The following is a 22202-nucleotide window of genomic DNA, read 5'->3' as shown; positions in this document are numbered from 1 at the left end:
CTGATAATGCCGAGGTGGTACTCCACGGCCACCACCAATGGGAAACTTACCCAGACCCCACAACAGTGTACCCACTCAGGCCACCTCAAAACTCCATTGTTATAGCCCCCACTGTTGAATGCATTATTGGTATAGAAGTACTGTTTACATGAACCCCTACTTGCATTCACCCCAAACCCTGATAGAAATTACCACTTTAGCAAGACAAGTGGAAGACTGTGAAACTACTCAACTACCAGAATCTAGTATTTTGTTCCTCAAAAACAAATGCTTGAAGAAGAAAAGTAAATAACTGTCCTTACTGATGAGCTTAATGAAGCAAAAATTCTCCCTGAGACTGTTTCTTCATTCAGTAGCTCAGTGGACCTGGGCATATGTCCTTGTGTGTGTAGAGACTCCAGTGATAATTGGCAGCTCAGTGATGTAGTCCCCAGGCACTAGTTATATCTGATATTGTGACTGTCATGGAAGCTACTGTCCATAGTGAGAGAATTTGGTATTCTGTAATAGACAGTGCAAATACCCTACGCAGTATCTCTGTCCACATGGATGATTAGGATCAGTTCGTCATATGGGGAATAGATTGCAATGCCTCACTAATGTCCTTCCATAAAGTTACATAAATTCCCCAACTATCTTTCACCGAACAGTCTTGACCTAGAAATGTCCTACACCCTGAGGGAGCACTAGCCTTCCAGTCTATTGATGACATCATCCAAATAGGTCCATACAAGGGCACCACTTAACAAGAACTAGACGTCCTACAGACCAATATGTAGCAACATGGCTGGACCATTATTACAGATAAGACATAGTTACCCAGTACCTAACTGAAATCACTGGTCAAAATCTGTGAGGGGCACAACATCTCATTCCAAAGGAGAAGACTGCCAAGCTTTGACACACTCTACTTGAACAACTGAAAATGAGGCCCAGCTATTGGTGGGACTATTTGGATATTTGCACTCTCATAGTCCCCATGTGTGGTTCTTGATGGCATCCATTACTATTAGATTACTTCAAAGGCCACTCTTTTCAGTGGGGCCACAACCAAGAGGACACACTTGAGGCCCTCCACCAGGCCTCTCAGGCTATCCTTCCCTTGGGGCCCTCTGATCCTCATTTGCTGTTAGAGTTACAGCTCTCAGCAACATCTCTGTTCACCAAGTACAGTCTGTGGTAGAAGGCTACTACCATAGGTCACAGACAGACACCCTTTGGAGTTTTGGACCTATAATCTTCCAGTCTGCTGAAAGGTATGCATCTTTTGTGAGAAAATTATTGGCCTATGATTGAGCCTTGGTGTCTGAGTATATGACCTATGACTGTGAAATAATATTACAACCAGAAATACCAATGTAAGTTATGAATACTTCGACTTTTGCTCTCTAATTTTCTTAGGGTATTTACAACTAACATCAAAGAAACTATAAATGTTGCATAAAATATAATCTCAGATGCATATTCATGAACCAAAGAAAAATATTTTCTACTGAGTTTAATTGAAATAATTTAAAGTTATCTGTAATTATCATACTACTTAAGGTATGTTTTACCTTTGAATGTTCTCTGTGTATTTACTTGCATTTGTGCTTTTGATATTGAGTCTTGATCCTCATAGAGAAGATTTCCATCTGGTACTTCAAACTGAGCTACATAAAGAGAAGCATATAATCAAATAAATAGAAAAACAGATCTATTGTGAACCCCTAACTTTCAAATTTATAACAAATGTACAGCATAAATTCTTCTCAATTTTATAGACTTATAAGTAGATTACCATAATGCTAGACCTAATATGAAAAGAGAAGAGTTTTAATGGGTATACATTGAAACTGTCTCATTATTTCATTAATAATCCTAGGCATCACATGTGCTTTCTATCATTCTCTATATTTCCTACGTAGGACTTTTATACTTAAGTTAAAACTTAATTATAGGATAAAATATCAGGAAGATGGAAGACTAGGAAGTTCCAGACCCTCATTACCCTATGGAGACACTAAGTTAATAACAATATACAGACCAAAATATCATTATGAGAACTCTAGAAACCAGTTAAGAAGCTGCATCATCCAAGTGAATTACTAACCAAGAAAAACTGTACCAAAGAGGGTAGGAAGGGTCATGGCATTTTGCCCAGCTTAGTTAGCCCCACCATCTCCCTGGCAGAGTGTGCCACAGTGTGCCACAGTCACAAGGAAGTCTCGCAATTTCCAGATCCTCCATTGGGATGAAAAGAGTGAAACTTGCATCCAACTTTCTGGCATGTCTAGGCACTGTCTGACTCATTGGTTGCTGTCTTGCCTGATCTGGAAAGCTGATGGGGACAGTTCCATAGTTAGATACCAGGTTGGAGACTGCTGAAAACAAAGGCAAGTGCTGTCACACATTAGAGCTGTAGGGGTTATGAAGTTCTGCAAATGATGGAGGAGCAAGAGATTACAGGTAGAGGAATACAATAGAAACCAAAACAAAAATCTCCTGAGAAGAAACAGGAGAGATCCTCTTAGGGAAATTAGGAGAGTAAAAAAAAGTCATATAGGGCTTCCCTGGTGGCGCAGTGGTTGAGAGTCCGCCTGCCGATGCAGGGGACACGGGTTTGTGCCTCAGTCTGGGAAGATCTCACATGCCGCGGAGCGGCTGGACCCGTGAGCCATGGCCACTGAGCCTGTGCGTCCGGAGCCTGTGCTCCGCAACGGGAGAGGCCACAACAGTGAGAGGCCTGCGTATCACAAAAAAAAAATAAAATAAAAATTAAAAAGTCATATATACTAGAATAAAAGTACACACAAGCCCAGAGAAGATACATCCCCAGCGAAGGTTTGAGAAGTATCAGAACCTCCATGTCAGGCTGATTAGTCAAGGTGTTCCCCTGTATCTGAAAAGACTGAGAGAGACAGCTATGTTTTCAAATTCCCAAATCTCAACAAAATATGACAAAGCATACAAAGAAACATGGAAACATGTCCAATTACGGGAAGAAAATAAAGTTCCAGAAACCAACCCTAAAAAACCACAGGTCTGTGAATTACCTCACAAGGAATTTTAACAACTGCCTTAAAGATTCTCAATGAGCTGAAAGAAATATAAACTAAATGAATCAGGACAATGAAGCATGAACAAAATTAGAATATCAACAAAGATATAGAAACTATTAAAAAAAACCTCTGGTGCTGAGCAATATAATAACTGAATTGAAAAATTCACTAAAGGGGTTCACCATCAGACTTGATCAGGCAGAAAAAAAATCAGCAAACTGGGAGACAGGTCATGTGAAATCATTGTATCTGAGGAGCAAAAAGAAAAAAGAATTAAGAAAAGTGTAGAGAGCATGAAGGATTTATGGGACCCTATCAGGTGGACCAAGATATGCATTATGAAAGTCCCAGAAGAGAAGAAAGAAAAAAAGGAGCAGAGAGTTTATTTGAAGAAATGACAAAACTTACCAAATTTTAAAAAGAAATGGATATACAAATTCAATAAGCTTTATAAAGTCCAACTAGGAAAAACCCAAAGAGACCAACACCGAAACACAATGTAGTCAAACTGTCAGAAGTCAAGGAAAAAGAGAAAATCTTAAAAGAGGCAAGAGAAATACAATTTGTCATGTGCAAGGGAGCCTCTATAAGATTATAAATGAATTTCTCAGAAACCTTGAAGGTCATAAGACAGTGGGATGATACTTTTAGAGTGCCAAAAGAAAAAAACTGTCAACCAAGCATACGATATTTGGCAAAACTGTCCTTCAAAACTGAAGGGGAAATTAAGACTTTCACAGATAAACAAAAGCTGGCGGAGTTCATACCACTAAACCTGCTCTGCCAGAAATACTAAAGGAAGTCTTTCAAGTTGAAATGAAAGGATATTAGATGGCATCATGAAGCTGTATAATATAAAGGTTTTGGTTAAGATAAATATATGGACAAATGTAGAAACGTATATTACTGAAATTTTGAGGCACAACTTCCCTTTTAATTCTTATATAGAATTAGGAGAAAAAGCATAAAATAACTATAAATCTATGTTAATGGGCACACAGGTATACAAAGATGTAATTTGTGACACCAATAAATAAAGTGAGGGGAAAGAGCTTTAAAGGAGTACAGTTTAGTGACTGAAGTATGTATGTGTTTGAAGTTAACTTGTTACTGGTATAAAATATATTATTGTAACCATAATGAAAACATTTATAGACTATTCATGTTATGGATACATGTTTGTATCTCCCAAAATTCATATGTTGAAGCTCTAACCTCCAATGTGATGGTTTTGGAGATGGGGGGAGGGAAGTAATTAAGGTTAAATGACATCATAAGGGTAAGACCCTGATCTGATGTGATTGTTGCCCTAATAAAAAGAGACACCAGAGCTTTCATTCTCTCTCTCTCTCTCTCTCTCTCTCTCCATTTGCACACAAAGAGGTCATGTGGGTACACAATAGATGGTGGACACTTATGAGCCAAGAAAAGACATCTCAGAATGAAATCTAACTTACTGGCACCTAGATTTTGGACTTCACCTACAGAACTGTAATAAATAATTTTCTGTTTTGTTTTTTTTTAAGTGACCCTGTCTATGGCTTTCAGTTATGGCAGCTTGAGAAGATTAATACACAAAAGGAAACGAGAAGAGAATTAAAGCATGCCACTGCCAAAAAAAAAATCAGTGAAAGACAAAGGAAGAAAGTAAAATAGGAAATGAGGAGCAAAAAATTATGAGACATACAGGAAATAATTAACAAAATGGCAAAAGTAAGTCCTTTCCTAACCAACTGTATGCCAACTAATTGGATAACCTAGAGAAATGGATAAATTCTTAGAAACACACAACCTACCAATGTAAGTGGGTTAAACTCCCTGGACACAGAGTAGCTGTACGTATAAAAAATAAGACCCACCTATAATGCTGTCTACAAGAGATTCACTTAGGTCTAAGGACATATACAGACTGAAAGTGAAAGGATGGGAACAGATACCCCATGCAATTGATAACCAAAAGAGAATAGTGATGGCTATACTATAATATCAGACAGAAAAGACTTTAGTCAAAACCTGTTAAAGAGACAAAGTAAGATATTATATGATAATAAAAAGGTCAATTCTCCAGGAATATGTAACATTATTAATATAAACATTATATAAACATATATATATATATATATATATATATAAACATATATTCATCAGAAATGAGAACTCCTAAATACATGAAGAAAACATTAACCAGACTGAATGGAGAAATAGACCATAAAACAAAAATTGTAGGAGACTTCAATACCTCATTTTCAATAATGGAAAGAACAACCAGAAAAAAGATCAATAAGAAAATTAGAGGATTTGAACAACACTATAGGCCAACTGGACATTATAGATATATGCAAAAAACCCTCCACCTAACAACATCAGAATACATTTTTCTCAAGTACACATGGAACATCCTCCAGGATACTGTTATTACGCAAAATAACTTTTCTGATCACAATGGAAAGAAACTAGAAATTAATAGTAGCAGAAACACTTGAAAATCCACAAATATGTGGGAAATATAAAAACATATTCTCAAAAAAAACAATGGGTGAAGTAGAAATTGCGAGAGAAATTAGAAATTATCTTGAGACAAATGAAAATGAAAACACAACATAACAAAATATATGCAATGCAATGAAAGCAGTGCTAAGAGGGAAATTTATAGCTATGAATGCTTACATTAAAAAAGAAGACAGTCTGGTACTGGCACAAAAACAGAAAGATAGATCAGTGGAACAGGATAGAAAGCCCAGAGATAAACCCACACACATATGGACACCTTATCTTTGATAAAGGAGGCAGGAATGTACAGTGGAGAAAGGACAGCCTCTTCAATAAATGGTGCTGGGAAAACTGGACAGGTACATGTAAAAGTATGAGATTAGATCACTCCCTAACACCATACACAAAAATAAGCTCAAAATGGATTAAAGACCTAAATGTAAGGCCAGAAACTATCAAACTCTTAGAGGAAAACATAGGAAGAACACTTTATGACATAAATCACAGCAAGATCCTTTCTGACCCACCTCCTAGAGTAATGGAAATAAAAACAAAAATAAACAAATGGGACCTAATGAAACTTCAAAGCTTTTGCACAGCAAAGGAAACCATAATCAAGACCAAAAGACAACCCTCAGAATGGGAGAAAACATTTGCAAATGAAGCAACTGACAAAGGATTAATCTCCAAAATTTACAAGCAGCTCATGCAGCTCAATAACAAAAAAACAAACAACCCAATCCAAAAATGGGCAGAAGACCTAAATAGACATTTCTCCAAAGAAGATATACAGAATGCCAACAAACACATGAAAGAATGCTCAACATCATTAATCATTAGAGAAATGCAAATCAAAACTACAATGAGATATCATCTCACACCAGTCAGAATGGCCATCATCAAAAAATCTAGAAACAATAAATGCTGGAGAGGGTGTGGAGAAAAGGGGACACTCTTGCACTGCTGGTGGGAATGTGAATTGGTTCAGCCACTATGGAGAACAGTATGGAGGTTCCTTAAAAAACTACAAATAGAATTACCATATGACCCAGCAATCCCACTACTGGGCATATACCCTGAGAAAACCAAAATTCAAAAAGAGTCATGTACCAAAATGTTCATTGCAGCTCTATTTACAATAGCCCGGAGATGGAAAGAACCTAAGCGCCCATCATCGGATGAATGGATAAAGAAGATGTGGCACATATACACAATGGAATATTACTCAGCCTTAAAAAGAAATGAAATTGAGTTATTTGTAATGAGATGGATAGACCTAGAGTCTGTCATACAGAGTGAAGTAAGTCAGAAAGAAAAAGACAAATACCATATGCTAACACATATATATGGAATTTAAGGAAAAAAAATGTCAAGAAGAACCTAGGGGTAAGACAGGAATAAAGATGAAGACCTACTGGAGAATGGACTTGAGGATATGGGGAGGGGGAAGGGTGAGTTTTGACAGGGCGAGAGAGAGTCATGGACATATACACACTAACAAACGTAGTAAGGTAGATAGCTAGGGGGAAGCAGCCGCAAGGCACAGGGATATTAGCTCAGGGCTTTGGGACAGCCTGGAGGGGTGGGATGGGGAGAGTGGGAGGGAGGGAGACGCAAGAGGGAAGACGTGTGGGATCATATGTATATGTATGGCTGATTCACTTTGTTATAGGGCAGAGACTAACACACCATTGTAAAGCAATTATACCCCAATAAAGATGATAAAAAAAAAAAAATTAAAAGGGCAGAAACTAAAAAAAAAAAAAAAAGAAGAAATATTTCAAATAAACAACCTAACTTTACAACTCAAGGGACTAGAAAAAGAAGATAAAACTATACCCAAAGATAGCAGAAGGAAGGAAATAATAAAGATTAGAGCAGAGGTAAGTGAGACAGAGAAGAGAAAAACAATAAGGAAAATGAATAAAACCAGGAGTTGGTTTTTTGAAAAGACCAACAAAATTGAAAACATTTAGTTAGATAGCTAAGAAAAAAGGGAAAAGACTCAAATAAGAAATGAAAGAAGGGGCATTACAACCAATGCCATAGGAATAAAACTTATTATAAGAGAACATTATGAACTGTATGCCAACTATCTGAAATACCTAGAAAAAAATGAATTCTAAGAAACACAACCTACTAACTGAATCATGAATAAACAGAATATCTGAAAGAACAGTAACTAGTAGATTAAATCAGTAATCAAAAACCTCCCGACAGATAGAAACTCAGGACCAGACAGCTTCACTGCAGAATGCTACCAAACATTAACAACAACAACAAAATTAACACTAGTCCTCATCAAACTCATCCAAAAAAATGAATAGGAAAACTTTTAAACTCATTCTATGAAGCCAGTATTAACCTGATACCAAAGTCAGACAAAGGGATTATACGAAAGGAAAATTACAGGCCAGTATACCTGATGAACACAGATGCAAAACTCAACAATATACTAGCAAACAGAATTCAAGAGCTCATTAAAAGGATTAAATACCACATCCAAGTGGGATTTATTCCTGGAATGCAAGGTTGATTTAATACATGAAAATCAATTAATGTGACACATCACATTAATAGCATGAAGGAAAAAAAAACCACACATGACCATCTCAACTGATACAGAAAATTAAACATCCTTTTATGATTAAACAAAACACTCAACAAACTAAGATTAAAAGCAAAATACCCACATATAATAAATACTATATAAGCAAAGCCCACAGCTAACATCACACTCAGTGGTGAAAAACTAAAAACTTCCTTTGAGATCAAAAATAAGGCAAGGATGCCCACTCTCACCACTTCTATTCAACATAGTACTAGAAGTCCTAACAATAGCAACTGGGCAAAAAAAGAAATACAAGATATAAAAATTAGAAAGGAAGAAGTAAAATTATCTGTTCATAGATAAAATGTCCTTATACATAGAAAACCCTAAAGATTCACACATGCATACACACACAAAAAAACCCCAGCAGAATTAATAAATGAATTCAGCAAAGTTTCAGGGTACAAAATCAACATGTAAAAATCAGTTACATTTTTACAAACTATTAATGTACAATATGAAAAGTAAACTATGAAAACAATTCATCAAAAATAATAAAATATGTAGGAATAAACTTAACCAAGGAGGCAAAATGCATGTAAACTGAAAACTATAAAACACTGCTGAAATCAACCTACCTAAGGAGGCAAAAGACCTGTGCAAGCAAAACTATAAAGTACTGATGAAAGAAATCAAAGATGATACAGATGGAGAGATATACCATGTTCTTGGATTGGAAGAATCAATATTGTGCAAATGACTATACTACACAAAGCAGTCTACAGATTCAATGCAATCCCTATCAAATACCAATGGCATTTTTCACAGAACTAGAACAAAAAATTTTGCAATTTGTATGGAAACACAAAAGACCCCAAATAGCCAAAGCAATCTTGAGAAAGAAAAACAGAGCCAGAAAAAAAAGGAACAGTAAAAAAATAAAAATAAAACGGAGCCAGAGAAATCAGGCTCCTTGTCTTCAGACTACACTACAAAGCCACCGTAATCAAGACAGCATGGTACTGGCAAAAAAACATAAACATAGATCAATGGAATAGGATAGAAAGCCCAGAGATAAACCCATGCACCTATGGTCACCTAACCTATGACAAAGGAGGCAAGAATACACAATGGAGAAAAGACAGCCTCTTCAATAAGTCGTGCTCGGAAAACGGACAGCTACATGTGAAAGAATGAAATTAGAACACCATAACACAAAAATAAACTCAAAATGGATTAAAGACCTAAATGTAAGGCCACACACTATAAAACTCTTAGAGGAAAACATAGGCAGAACATTCTTTGACATAAATCACAGTGAGATCTTTTTTGACCCACCTCCTAGAGAAATGGAAATAAAAACAAAAATAAACAAATGGGACCTAATGAAACTTAAAACCTTTGCACAGCAAAGGAATCCATAAACAAGATGAAAAGACAACACTCAGAATGGGAAAAGATACTTGTAAATGAAGCAACTGACAAAGGATTAATCTCCAAAATATACAGCTTATGCAGCTCAATATCAAAAAAACGACCCAATCAAAAAATGGAGACCTAAATAGACATTTCTCCAAAGAAGACATATAAATGCCCAACAAACAAATGAAAAGATGCTCAACATCACTAATTATTAGAGAAATGCAAATCAAAACTACAATGAGGTATCGCCTCACATTGGTCAGAATGGCCATCATCAAAAAAATCTACAAACAGTAAATGCTGAAGAGGGTGTGGAGAAAACGGAACCCTCTTGCATTGTTGGTGGGAATGTAAATTGATACAGCCATGATGGAGAAAAGTATGGAGGTTCCTTAAAAGACTAAAAATATAACTACCATATGACCCAGCAATCCCACTACTGGGCATATACCCAGAGAAAAACAAAATTCAAAAAGCTATATGCAGGGCTTCCCTGGTGGCGCAGTGGTTGAGAGTCCGCCTGCCAATGCAGGGGACACGGGTTCGTGCCCCGGTCTGGGAGGATCCCACATGCCGCGGAGCGGCTGGGCCCGCGAGCCCTGGCCGCTGAGCCTGCGCGTCCGGAGCCTGTGCTCCGCAACGGGAGAGGCCACAACAGTGAGAGGCCCGCATACCGCAAAAAAAAAAAAAAAAAAAAAGCTATATGCACCCCAATGTTCAGTGCAGCACTACTGACGATAGCCACAACATGGAAGTGAAGCCAGAAAGAGAAAAACAAATATCGTATATTAACGCATGTATGTGGAATCTAGAAAAATGGTATAGACGATCTTATTTGCAAAGTAGAAACAGAGACACAGACTCGCGAACAAACATATGGATACCAAGGGGGAATGGAAGGGGATGGGATGAATTGGGAGATTGGGGTTGACATATATACACTATTGATACTATGTATAAAATAGACAACTAATGAGAACCTACTGTATAGTACAGGGAACGCTACTAAATGCACTGTGGTGACCTAAATGAGAAGGAAATCCAAAAAGGAGGGGATATATGTATACGTATAGCTGATTCACTTTTCTGTAGAGTAGAAACTAATACAACATTGTAAAGCAACTATACTCCAATAAAAATTAATTTAAAAAAACACTGCTGAAAGAAATTAAAGAAGAGACAAATAAATGAAAAAACATCCCATGTTCCTGGATTTGAAAACTTAATATAGTTAAGGTCTCAGTACTACCTAAAGCAATCTACAGATTCAGTGTAATCCCTATAAAAGTCCAAGTGCATTTTTTGCAGAAGAAGTAGAAAAACGCATGCTAAAATTTATACAGGATCTCAAAGGATCCCAAATAGCCAAAACATCTTGAAAAAGAATAACAAATTTATACGTCTAGCATTTACTAATTTCAAAACTTATTACAAAGCACAGGTAATCAAAATAGTGTGGTAGGGGCATAAAGACAGACATACAGACCAATGGAATAGATTAAAGAGCTTAGACCCTCCCATGTATAGTTGATGACCTTTAATAAGGGTGTCAAGACCAATCAATGGGGAAAGAACAGTGTCTCCAAGAAATAGGTGAATAAACTGATATCTACATGTAAAACAATAAAGTTGGATGTTTACCTTACATCATACACAAAAATTAATTCAAAATGGGTTAAAGACTGAAACTTAAGACCTAAAACTATAAAATTTCTTGAAGAAAACATATGGAAAAATCTCATGATGTTGAATTTGACCATTCCCTTTGGTCCCTGTGATCCACATCTCCTGTTTGAGTTACAGGTCTCAGCACCTCTTTTTTCACCAACTATGAACTATGACTAAAGGACACTGCCACAGACAGGTCAGTTAACTGCTGAACTTATAGACCCAAATCTCCTGGAGAGAGCTCAGAAGTGTGTACACCCTTTAAGAGTCAGTTGATGGTCTGTTATTGAATCATACTGAGTACATAACCCAAGGCCTTAAAATAATCTTAGTACTAGAAATCTCAATCAAAAGGTATCAATACTTTTATTTCTGTTCTCTAATTATCTTAGGGTATTAACACTTTAGGTCAAAGTAGAAATTTTCTATGAAATATATGCCCAGGACTTCCCTGCTGGTCCTGTGGTTAAGACCCTGCACTTCTACTGTAGGGGGCGCGGGTTTGATCCCTGGTTGGGGAACTAAGAGCCCACATGCCATGCAGTGAGGTCAAAAAATTAAAAATAAATAAATTGACTTAACTTAATTTAAAAAATAAAATAAAATAAAATACATGCCCAAATACATATCCATGAACCAAACAAAAAAGCTCATTTGATGAGTTTAATTTAAAATATTTAAAAATTTTCTATAATTACTATACTTACTAGTGTGTCCTTCCCTTCTGAGATTTCTTTCTTTCTTTACTTGCTGTTGGATTTTTGACACTGAATCTTGATTCTCACGCATAAGCTTCTTATCTGGTACTTTATCATGAGCTTCAAAAAGAGATACATTCACTCCACTTAAATGGGAAAATAGATTTATTGTGAAATCTCTAATTTCAAATTTATAATAATTATGCAGCAGCATCTTCTCTCATTTTTATAAAGTTTTAAGTAAATTGCCACAATGCTAGATCCACATGAAAATTGCGAGATCATTTTTGATAGATGTATGTTGAAACGGTCTCAGTGTTTCATAAACATTCCTAGGCATCAAATATGTTTTATATTAGTTTCTAGTTTTCTTGTGTTATTTATACTTTAGGTAAATACATATTTATAGGCCAAACAATGAAAACGTGTACCTACTACCACATGTAAAATAGATAGCTAGTGGGAAGCAGCCGCACAGCACAGGGAGATCAGCTTGGTGCTTTGTGACCACCTAGAGGGGTGGGATAGGGAGGGTGGGAGGGAGACACAAGAGGGAGGAGATATGGGGATATATGTATATGTATAGCTGATTCACTTTGTTATAAAGCAGAAACTAACACACCATTGCAAAGCAATTATACTCCAATAATGATGTTAAAAAAAACACAAACCTATGTTGACTTCTTAAAAAAAAAAAAGAAAATGTGTAAGTACAAGTTTTTCATTACAGTATTATGTGTAATTGCAAAATAGCTAAAAGCAACAAAATATATAAGCATAGAAGATTGGGTGAATAAATTAAAGTATATATTATAAACTACGGTGAAGTATAAATTATGGTATATGCTGTAGTATAACAAGTGTACCTACTACTGTAAAAGAAATGCAAAAGGTCTCTATAAAACGAATTGGAGGGATTTCTAGGAGGCAACAATAAATGAAAAAAAAACTGAAATAAAGAATATCTAGGGCTTCCCTGGTGGTGCAGTGGTTGAGAGTCTGCCTGCCAATGCAGGGGACACGGGTTCGTGCCCCAGTCCGGGAGGATCCCACGTGCTGCAGAGCATCTAGGCCCGTGAGCCATGGCCACTGAGCCTGCGCGTCCGGAGCCTGCGCTCCGCAACGGGAGAGGCCACAACAGTGAGAGGCCCGCGTACCACACACACAAAAAAGAAACCTTTTCTGTAAAAGACTTGGTAGAGTGGGATGCAAAAAAAAAAAAAATCACAAAAAATTTAGTAGGTTTTTTCCCTAGTATCAGCTAAGTGACTGAAACAATTTTAGAAGCATTATAGGATGGAGTGAATATATAAATGTGTTGATGTTACTCAAAGTCAGGATTCTCACTGTGGAAGGACATCCACATATAAAATGAAGGCAGGCAAAAACAAGCCCTAGGGGTATTAACTGGAATTGAAGGTGCCTGTAAGAACTCATAATTTCTAAATATGCCTATGTATGTGTATATGCATATATATGTTCACTTTTATGTGTATGTAGGTATAGGTACGTATGAATGTGTGCGTGCGTGTGTGTGTGTGTGTGTGTGTGTGTGTGTATACATACACTGAGGTTCCAACTGCAAGTCAAAACCCTGTATATGATCTTTCAGCCCCATAAGCAATTACAAACCTACCTGGCAGTTCTTATAGGGAAAAGCTTCCAACCCCACACTGACTTGATGTATACACTGCAGGCACTAGAAGTAGCTGCAGTCAGGCTGACCCTTAACCTCCACTTCTAGATGACCATGATCTTACATTTATCTGCATTCTGGCCTAGGAACCTCCATTCAGAGGTTCAGATGTACTGAACCTGTACTATTCAGATGCCTCTACCTACACCACCTTAAAGATAGATCTGGAAGACACTGTTCTCAGTCTGATTCGGTGTAAAGTACTTATCTGCTCCAAACTCTGCCTCCTCATCCTTCCCCTGGGCCCAGTGTCCTTAAAACAGCAGAAGCCTTTTGTTTGGGGCAGTGAGATGTTGCCCCCACTCTCTCCTGTCTATAATGATACACCTGACCCTTGCCTAGTGCTGTTCTGTGGGGAAAATGGAAGACTGGTAGAGCTTCAGCCCTCTTCTGTTTAGATTCTTGCTTATACTATCAGAGTAAGTGAAAAAAGGCAGAATTTTACTTTGTTTAGTTTGTTATCTTAATTGGCCAACGACAACCGGCAGCTCTCTAGCTCTCTGAGAAACTGGTACAGTGAGCAAAGTGATCAATATAATGCTGTAGATCCTACAAATGCTGTAGATCCTACACACTTTTAGGAGGTGTGAGAGATTTGGGCCACCCTTGGACTTTGCAAATGGATCAACTGCAAGAGTGTGAGGATCCAATGGGACACTTAGCCTGTGAGCCTCAGAAAGTGCTGGTGGAGGCCACAGAGCACTCTTAGGAAGTTCTCACAAATTGTTAAATAAGACTTTCAGTTTGAAGGGAACATTGGACCTTCACTTTAGCCTCCAAACTCTGGTCAAGTTCCACTGATGAGTCAAATTAGAGATCTAACAGAGGGACTCTTAAGAGAGCTAGGGAAACAATTCCCTAGCTAATGGCTATGGTTCTCCAGAGACAGACCTAAAAGTCATCAGAGACCCTGAAAGCTGAGTTATACTCTATGACTATTGTTAGTTCTAAGTCCTGACACCGAGACTCATGCCTTTAATACAAAAGAATGTATAGGACTTTGGAATCACTTTGCCCAGTGACCTGGAGAGAACTTAGACTTGGGTCTTACCAGACTCAGATTTCTAAGTTCACTTTTGTGAATCCTATTGGTTATCAAGCTCAATCAAATTTCCTCATAAGTTGTGTCAGTCAGTTGTGACACAGGCAGATCCTAATTGGCAAATTTTCAGGCATGCAGAAATTGCTGCCCAGAAAGAAAAAGTGATGTAAAAATGGTAATAATGCTCCCTCTACTGGATGTTATGGGCAATGACCTTACCTAAAAATCTATGGGCCTGATTACCATACAGTGGTAAACTAATGCTCTCCACCAAGGTACTCATTGTTAGATGATGGGCCATGAGGACCCAGCATGTAGCCCCCACTACAGTCCACTTTGTGGTGGCCACTATGAATAATGCAAGTGCTATTCTCGCTACCTTTATCAGTGAATTCTGAGATGGATCAAAGAACTCCACATACACTGACCCTGATCACAGCTTTCAAAAATAAAAAACAAGGGCTTCCCTGGTGGCGCAGTGGTTGAGAGTCCGCCTGCTGATGCAGGGGACACGGGTTCGTGCCCCGGTTCGGGAAGACCCCACATGCCGTGGAGCGGCTGGACCCGTGAGCCATGGCTGCTGAGCCTGTGCGTCCGGAGCCTGTGCTCCGCAACGGGAGAGGCCACAACAGTGAGAGGCCCGCATACCACACAAAAAAAATAAAAATAAATAAAAAACAAGATAGGGTTATACCAAGGTTCCTACATCCCCAGTGAAGATATATGAGGGCCTATTCCAGTACAAATTGCAGGCAGGCGAGAATTACATTTCTTGGGCCTTTTGGATGGCGGTACACTGATAACTGTAATCCCCACAAGCCCTGGCGCCAGGATGAGGGGAAAACAGATAATGCTGTCTGGTTTGGGGCCACCACCACAAACAGAAACCTTTTCCAGCCCACACTACCGTACAGTGCATTGTTACGGCCTCTACTACTGAATATATTGTCGGTATAGATGTATTATTTACATGACCCACCACTCGCATCCACTCTCATGTTGTGACGGGATTTGCTGCAGTTAGGATATTTTAATGGGGCAGGTGGAAGATCTTGAGCGACCCAACTACCAGAATCTAGTGCCCGTATCTACCAAAAACAATACTGACTCCCTGGGTGTAAAAAAGAAATAACTGCCCTTGTTGCTGAGCTTAAAGAAGCCAACAAATTCCATAGACTATTTCTCCATTTAACAGGCCTGTGCACAAAACGTCAGGTGCCTACAGACTAAGTAATTAAGGCTGCACAGAGTGTTAGTACCAACCTGGCACTGTGACTGTCACAGAAGCTATTGCCCAAGGTGAAGGAACTTGATATACAGCAACCAACAACTTGAACTCTCTTTTCAGCATCCTTCTCCGTGCAAATGACCAGGATCAGTTCACCCTTATGTAGAATTAATTGAAATATGCCACTAATGTCCTTCCACAGGGCTCCCTAAATTCCCCATCTGCCTATCTTCAATGGATAGAGCATGACTTAGAAAAAGTCCCACTCACAGAGGGAATAATAGCTTTCTACTATATTGATGACATCCTTCTGGTGGGCCCAGGCAAAGGCACCATCCCACAGGACTGCACACCCTGTTGATCCATATGTGGCAACATGGCTGGGTCATTAATATAGACAAGGACTTAGTATCCAAGTGAAATTCCAGGGTAGCAGATAAAAATCTTACTCTAGAGGAGATGTTTGCATATCTTTTGGCCCTCCCTTCCCCAAATTATTAAAAAAAAAAAAAAGTCTGAATATTGATGGGACTCTCTGACTACTAACACATTTGCATTCTGCTCACAGGGGTTTGATGGCACATATCTGTGGGGTTAGCATAAAGGCTATTACCTCTGAGTGGAGACCCAACCAACAGGATGCTCTGGAGGACTTCCATCAGGCCATTCAAGTTGCCTTCCCTCGGACCCACCTGATCCCCATTTGGTTTTTAAGTTACTGACCTCTTTTCACCCATCGAAGCCTATAGCAAAAAGACACTGACATAGGTGAGAGGCAACCACTGATCTTTTGGAGCAGAAATTTCCCAGGTTGGCTGAAAGGTACACAGCCTTAGTGAGACAATTATTGACCTATTATTGCCCTTAATGGATACTGAGAATGAAATAGTCTTATGATCAGAAATTCCAACCAAATTGTATCAATAATTTCAGTTTTGCTCTCTAGTTGTCTTAGGGTATTCATACTTTAAATCAACATGTATGGCTTCCCTGGTGGCACAGTGGTTGAGAGTCCGCCTGCCGATGCAGGGGACACGGGTCTGTGCCCTGGTCCGGGAAGATCCCACATTCCGCAGAGCAACTGGGCCCGTGAGCCATGGCCGCTGAGCCTGCGCGTCGGGAGCCTGTGCTCCACAAAGGGAGAGGCCACAACAGTGAGAGGCCCGCGTACCGCAGAAAAAAAAAATCAACATGTAAAATTTCTGCAAAACATATGCTGAGATATTATCTTCAGGGAGCAAAGAAAAAAGATCTTCTGATGAGTTTAATTTAAAATAATATGAAGTTATTTATAATTACTGTACTTACTAGAGAGTCTTTCCCTTTTGAAAGTTCTTTGTTTCTTTACTTGTGTTTGGCTTTTTGACACTGAATCCTGATGGTTAAGCATAAGCTTTTCATCTGATGCTTCATCATAACCTACATCAAGAAATGCATTTAGCCCACTGAATAGAAAATATATATCTATTGTGAAATACCTAAACTTCAACTTTATACAAGTGTACAGCAGAACTTTCTTTCATTTTGATAAAGTTAAAAATAAATTACCATAATGCTAGGTATGACATGAAAATTGTGAGAAAAGTTTTAATGAGTGTTTTGAATATATTTCTATTAGTCTCTAGTTTTCTTCGGTTATTTATACTTTAGGTTACAATCATAGGCCAAACAATGAAGACACATATGCACAAGGTTACTTACCAGAGCATCATTTGTAATTGCATAATATTCAAAACCAGCTAAATATTCACAGACTATTGCTTGAATAACCTAAGAAATATACTATAAACTATAAATATACAGCTGTAAAAATGAATGAAAAAGTTTTCTAGAAACTGACATGAAAGAATTTCCAAGAAAGAATGTTAAGTGAAAAATAAAAGTGAAAAAGCAGATATCTAGCATATTACCTCTGAGGTAAGAAAGAAGGGGAAGGGGGAAAATTAAGAAAAATAGAGACACTTACATTTACAAAATGAAATACAGAAATAATAAACCAGAAAACGATATAATAGATGGTTACTTGCAACAGAAGGGGTAAACTGGGGAATGTAGGGGAAGGGATTCAGGAAAAGATGGTCTCTCTCTCTCTCTCTCCGTCCCTCCCTCTCCCTCTCCCTCTCCCTCTCTCTCGGTCTCTTTTGAAAGTAGGTTGATATTCTATATATTCCAAAAAATTATATTAACAAGAATATGACGAGTACACTAAACAGGAAAGCAACTTAAGAAATAAATCAACTGAACTTAAATTAAAAAGGCACTAATCCAACTAACTCATGAATACAGTACTACACGCTCAATCTTGGGTAAGAGAAATAAAATCATGAAATATTTTACATGGTTTATTTTTCTAATGATATAAGCTAATCAGTCAGTTCTAAAACACTTTTAGAGTTTTACAGGATTGAGCAAACAAGTAAATAGGCTGATGTTGTGCGAAGTCAGGATTTACACTATGAAAGAAGGGACATGCACACAGAAGTGGAAGAACAAGCCTTGAGGGGACAGATTAGAATTGAAAGTATCTGTAAGAAACTCGTAATTTCTAAATATGTCTATGTATATATGCATGCACATACACACGTGTGTGTTTGTAGGTATATGTATGTATGAATACGTATATGTATGTGTGTATAAATATATATATACACATATAGACACACACGTGTATTTGTATTTTCTAGTCTGACTGCTCAATGTACCTCAAAGCTACCCCAGTACCAATGGGCACAAGTAGTTTTCAGATCTTGGTTTCTAATAACATTTCCCATTTTAAAAAATCACGGTTCCTAGGAAAAAGAGCTGATTCCAGCTATGAGACAGGAAATGTGCAAGACAGGAAATGTGCAAGACAGCATGGGACATCTTGTCATACTAAACTAAACGGTCGGGAATTTCTCAATGACTACTCATACTAGGGTCATGTCATAAAGCCATAGTAATTATCTTGGATAAATTCCTACTTGCTAATGCTAGGATAATCTTAGAACTAAAAAAAGAAGAATAGTATGAGTTATAAAATCATACAAAGTAATTTAATTAGAAGTTTAAAAGAAGAGAGTGCCAAGGGCACAGTCCACTATTCACCAGTTAGAATTAGAATTCATGATTTCTGTCTACTCTGATTTCAGGAGAATGATTGCTCTGGGATTTGAAGAAGCACTAGAAGCCTGTCAATAACACAGTACTATTGTTATCAGTGTTGTTATTGTTCTGTAAAAAGCTGAATTTTTTAAAAGGGAAGGAACTAGGTTGGATTCCATCAGAAACTTGTGAAAATGTCTGTCCGGGACCACTTTAAGTTCTCGAGTTTATGTCTTAATTATCAAAATGATTCTTTGAAGCACAAAATATTATTCCTTCATCTGTACATGAGAAAAGTGAGGGACAGAGAAGGTAATTAGTTTAACCAAAGTTATATGATTAATAACTGGCTGAGCTTGAATTCATACCCAAGAAGTTCAGCTACAGAGCCTGAGCTCTAAACTACTACTTTTACTTCTTCCAGTAAATACAAGAAATACAAAAAGAATATAACTATAGAAAATAGAAGATATTTTAAAATTATAAGACAATATTTTATATATCTTTGTATCAAAAGTGATATAAGTCTAGACAAAGTAAATAACATTCTCACAAAATATATTGCCAAATATATTTAATGAAATACAAAAAAACTTGGAAAGACTAATATCCTCAGGGGAAAATACTGAAAATCTACTGCTAAAAATGTCATAAGGCTAAAGAGTTTTAGGGGAAATGTCTATGAAACCATCAAGGATTACAGAATATCTATGCTATATAACCTATAAAAAATTTAGAAAAAGACACATTTTTCTCCATTTCATTTTACAATGCTAACAGTACCCTGATGCCCAAACTAAAGAAGAACAGAACAAAAAATCGGCCATATCATTTATGATTGTATCATTGCAAACTGTATAAACTGAGATAGGTGAGATTATGTTGAAGTAACAAACAATTGTAAAATTCCAGTGGCTTAAATACAAAGATCTATTTCCTGTCCCTACTCCATGTTCATTAAAGTTTACCTAGAGGTTCTGCTCAACATTATCACTTTGGAACTAGGGCTGATATAAATCTTACTATCTGCAACATTCCTAGCCACAGCAGCAAAGGAAAAGAGAGAATGAAGGGAAGCACATACTGGCCCCTAATGCTTCCACACATGACCAATTCATGCTAAACTGACCTAAGGAAATCACATGGCCACATCTAAGTTAAGAAGTCAAGACGGTGACATCAGGAAGATGGCAGAACAGAAAACCCTAGACTCTCCTCCCCATGGAGATACCAATTCAACAACAATACAAGGACCAATTCTCTTTGTGAGAAATGCAGAGACCAGGTGAGAGGTTCCTGCAGAATGGGTCGAAGATGAACCAGCAACACAGAAGCCAGAAGGTAAATTTGTGACGCCCTCTAGCAATAATTCTTCCTCCTATCTCAGCACCACTAATCAGGAGGAAAATGTCAGCTCCCAGCTTGCCCCTGGGAAGTGAAGAAAAGGACTAAAACATGTGTCCAAAGCTCAGACTTTTTGGGGGGCTACTGTGGGACTGGTTTCTGTCTGGCTTGAATCTCAACACTGAAAGGAAAGGGCCCAAGGTTGGGAGCTGCTGAGAACAAAGGTGATAATATGAGCTAGTATACACTCAATGAGTATACTCAATATGAGCTAGTACACAAGCAGGCAACCCCCCCCCCAATCCCAGCTTCTTCCTGGGGAGGGTAAGAATTGGAACATTCACCCACATTTCAGCTTTTCAGGGGGATGCCTGAGGCCCTAGCTTCTGTATTGCCTGTCTTGATGTACTAATGGGACCCAGAATATTCTAGTTGTTTAGGGACCACTAAGAACAAAGATGACAGTTTAAGACTAGTAATGCACTCAAAAGTCAAAGCTCCTCTCCCCAGCTCAGAACAATGCATTTGAGAAACAGTTTCAAGATTCTCCCTGGGGAAGGAAGGAGAAGACTCAAATATATGTCCAATGTTCAGACTTTTCAAAGAACTATGCCAAGGGACTGTTACCTGTCTTGTATCTCTCAGAGCACTGACCAGCCTCCACATACACTACAAGCCTGGGGACTGCTGAAAACAAAACCAACAAACAAGAGTTGGGTGGTAGGCTGCTGCTCCACAGGGTCTGCAGAACAGCAGAGAGATACCAGAGGGAGCAAGAGATCATGAACTCCTGTAAAAAAGAGAACCCCTTCTAATTAAGAATTTACATACACAAGTCCAGGGAAGACACATCAACACAATAGGTGTGACAGGTCTCCAGAACCTCTAGCCTGGCTGATTGGAGAAGGTTTTCCTCCGTATGAATCCAGTCTGTACAGAGGTGGTAGATTTTTCACGTGTGCAGACATTAACACATAGTGTCAAGGAGCAAGAAGAAAGAAACATGGCCCAATAAAAGGCTCCAGAAACTGATCTTAAAGAAATGTATGTATATGAATTACCTGACAAAGATTTCAAAATGCTCATCATAAAAACTCTTAACTACCTCAGTAAAATGTTGCAAGAACAAAATGAGTATTTTAACAAAGAGAGAGAAAACACTTTAAAAAACACCACACAAATTTTGGAGCTAAAAAATACAGTAACTGAAATTTAAAATTCAGTAGAGGGGTTCAATACGAGATTTGATAAAACAGAAGAAAGAATCAGCAAACTTGAAGACAGGTCATTTGAAATTATCCTATCATAGAAAGAATAAAGATAAAAATGAAAAAGTAAAGAACTGAAAGGACAAATGGTACATTATAAAACAAACCAGTATACACATTACAGAGTCTCAGAAGAAGACAGAAAGAGAAAGAAAGTTTATTTGAAAATAATCGCTTAAAACTCCCCAAATCTGGGAGATAAAATTGATACCCCGTTTGAAGAAACCTAAATGTCTCCAAAAAGGAAACCTAAAGAAGTTCACACCAAGGTACATTATAATCGAAGCATCAGAAGTCTAAAACAAAGCGAGAATTTTGAAATCAGTAAGAGAAAAGTGACTTCTCACATACAAGGAACCCCTACAATACTACCAACAGATTACTCAGTAGAAACCCTGAAGACAACAAAGGAGTGGGATGATATATTAAAAGTGCTGAAAGAAAAAAAAATCCTGCCAACTAATAATACTCTATCCAGCAAAACAATTCTTAAAAAACAAAGCAAAAATAAAGACTTTCCCAGATAAACAAAAGCTTGAGAGCTTATCACCACTAGACCTGCCCTATAAGGAATACCAGAGAGAGTCGTTCAAACTGAAATTAATGGAATCTAAACAGAAACACAAAAGTATACAAAACACAGACTATAAAAACATGTTAATAAATACAA

At 37.8% G+C, this 22202-nt stretch overlaps 1 protein-coding gene across 30 annotated transcripts in view; it reads right to left on the bottom strand.

Annotated features, from left to right (window-relative positions):
* The window catches only part of CCDC7 (coiled-coil domain containing 7), a 295714-nt gene that overhangs the window by 158894 nt on the left and 114618 nt on the right, over positions 1-22202 (bottom strand). For 24 of the 30 annotated variants that reach the window (XM_032621413.1, XM_032621412.1, XM_032621420.1 and 21 more), the window contains 3 exons: positions 17145-17255; positions 11880-11990; positions 1557-1652 (listed from right to left, as the gene is read on the bottom strand). The exons of 2 other annotated variants lie outside the window; for them this stretch is intronic. In XM_032621413.1, coding sequence (XP_032477304.1) covers positions 1557-1652; positions 11880-11990; positions 17145-17255 — 318 coding nt within the window. Of the gene's footprint in view, positions 1-1556; positions 1653-11879; positions 11991-17144; positions 17256-22202 lie in introns of those variants that run through there. 4 more of the 30 variants (XM_032621428.1, XM_032621438.1, XM_032621421.1 and 1 more) reach the window with 3 other exon arrangements.

The sequence above is a fragment of the Phocoena sinus genome, chromosome 2 (genome assembly GCF_008692025.1).
Source record: "Phocoena sinus isolate mPhoSin1 chromosome 2, mPhoSin1.pri, whole genome shotgun sequence".
NCBI lineage: Eukaryota > Metazoa > Chordata > Mammalia > Artiodactyla > Phocoenidae > Phocoena > Phocoena sinus.
This window is presented reverse-complemented; position numbering and strand designations above follow the sequence as displayed.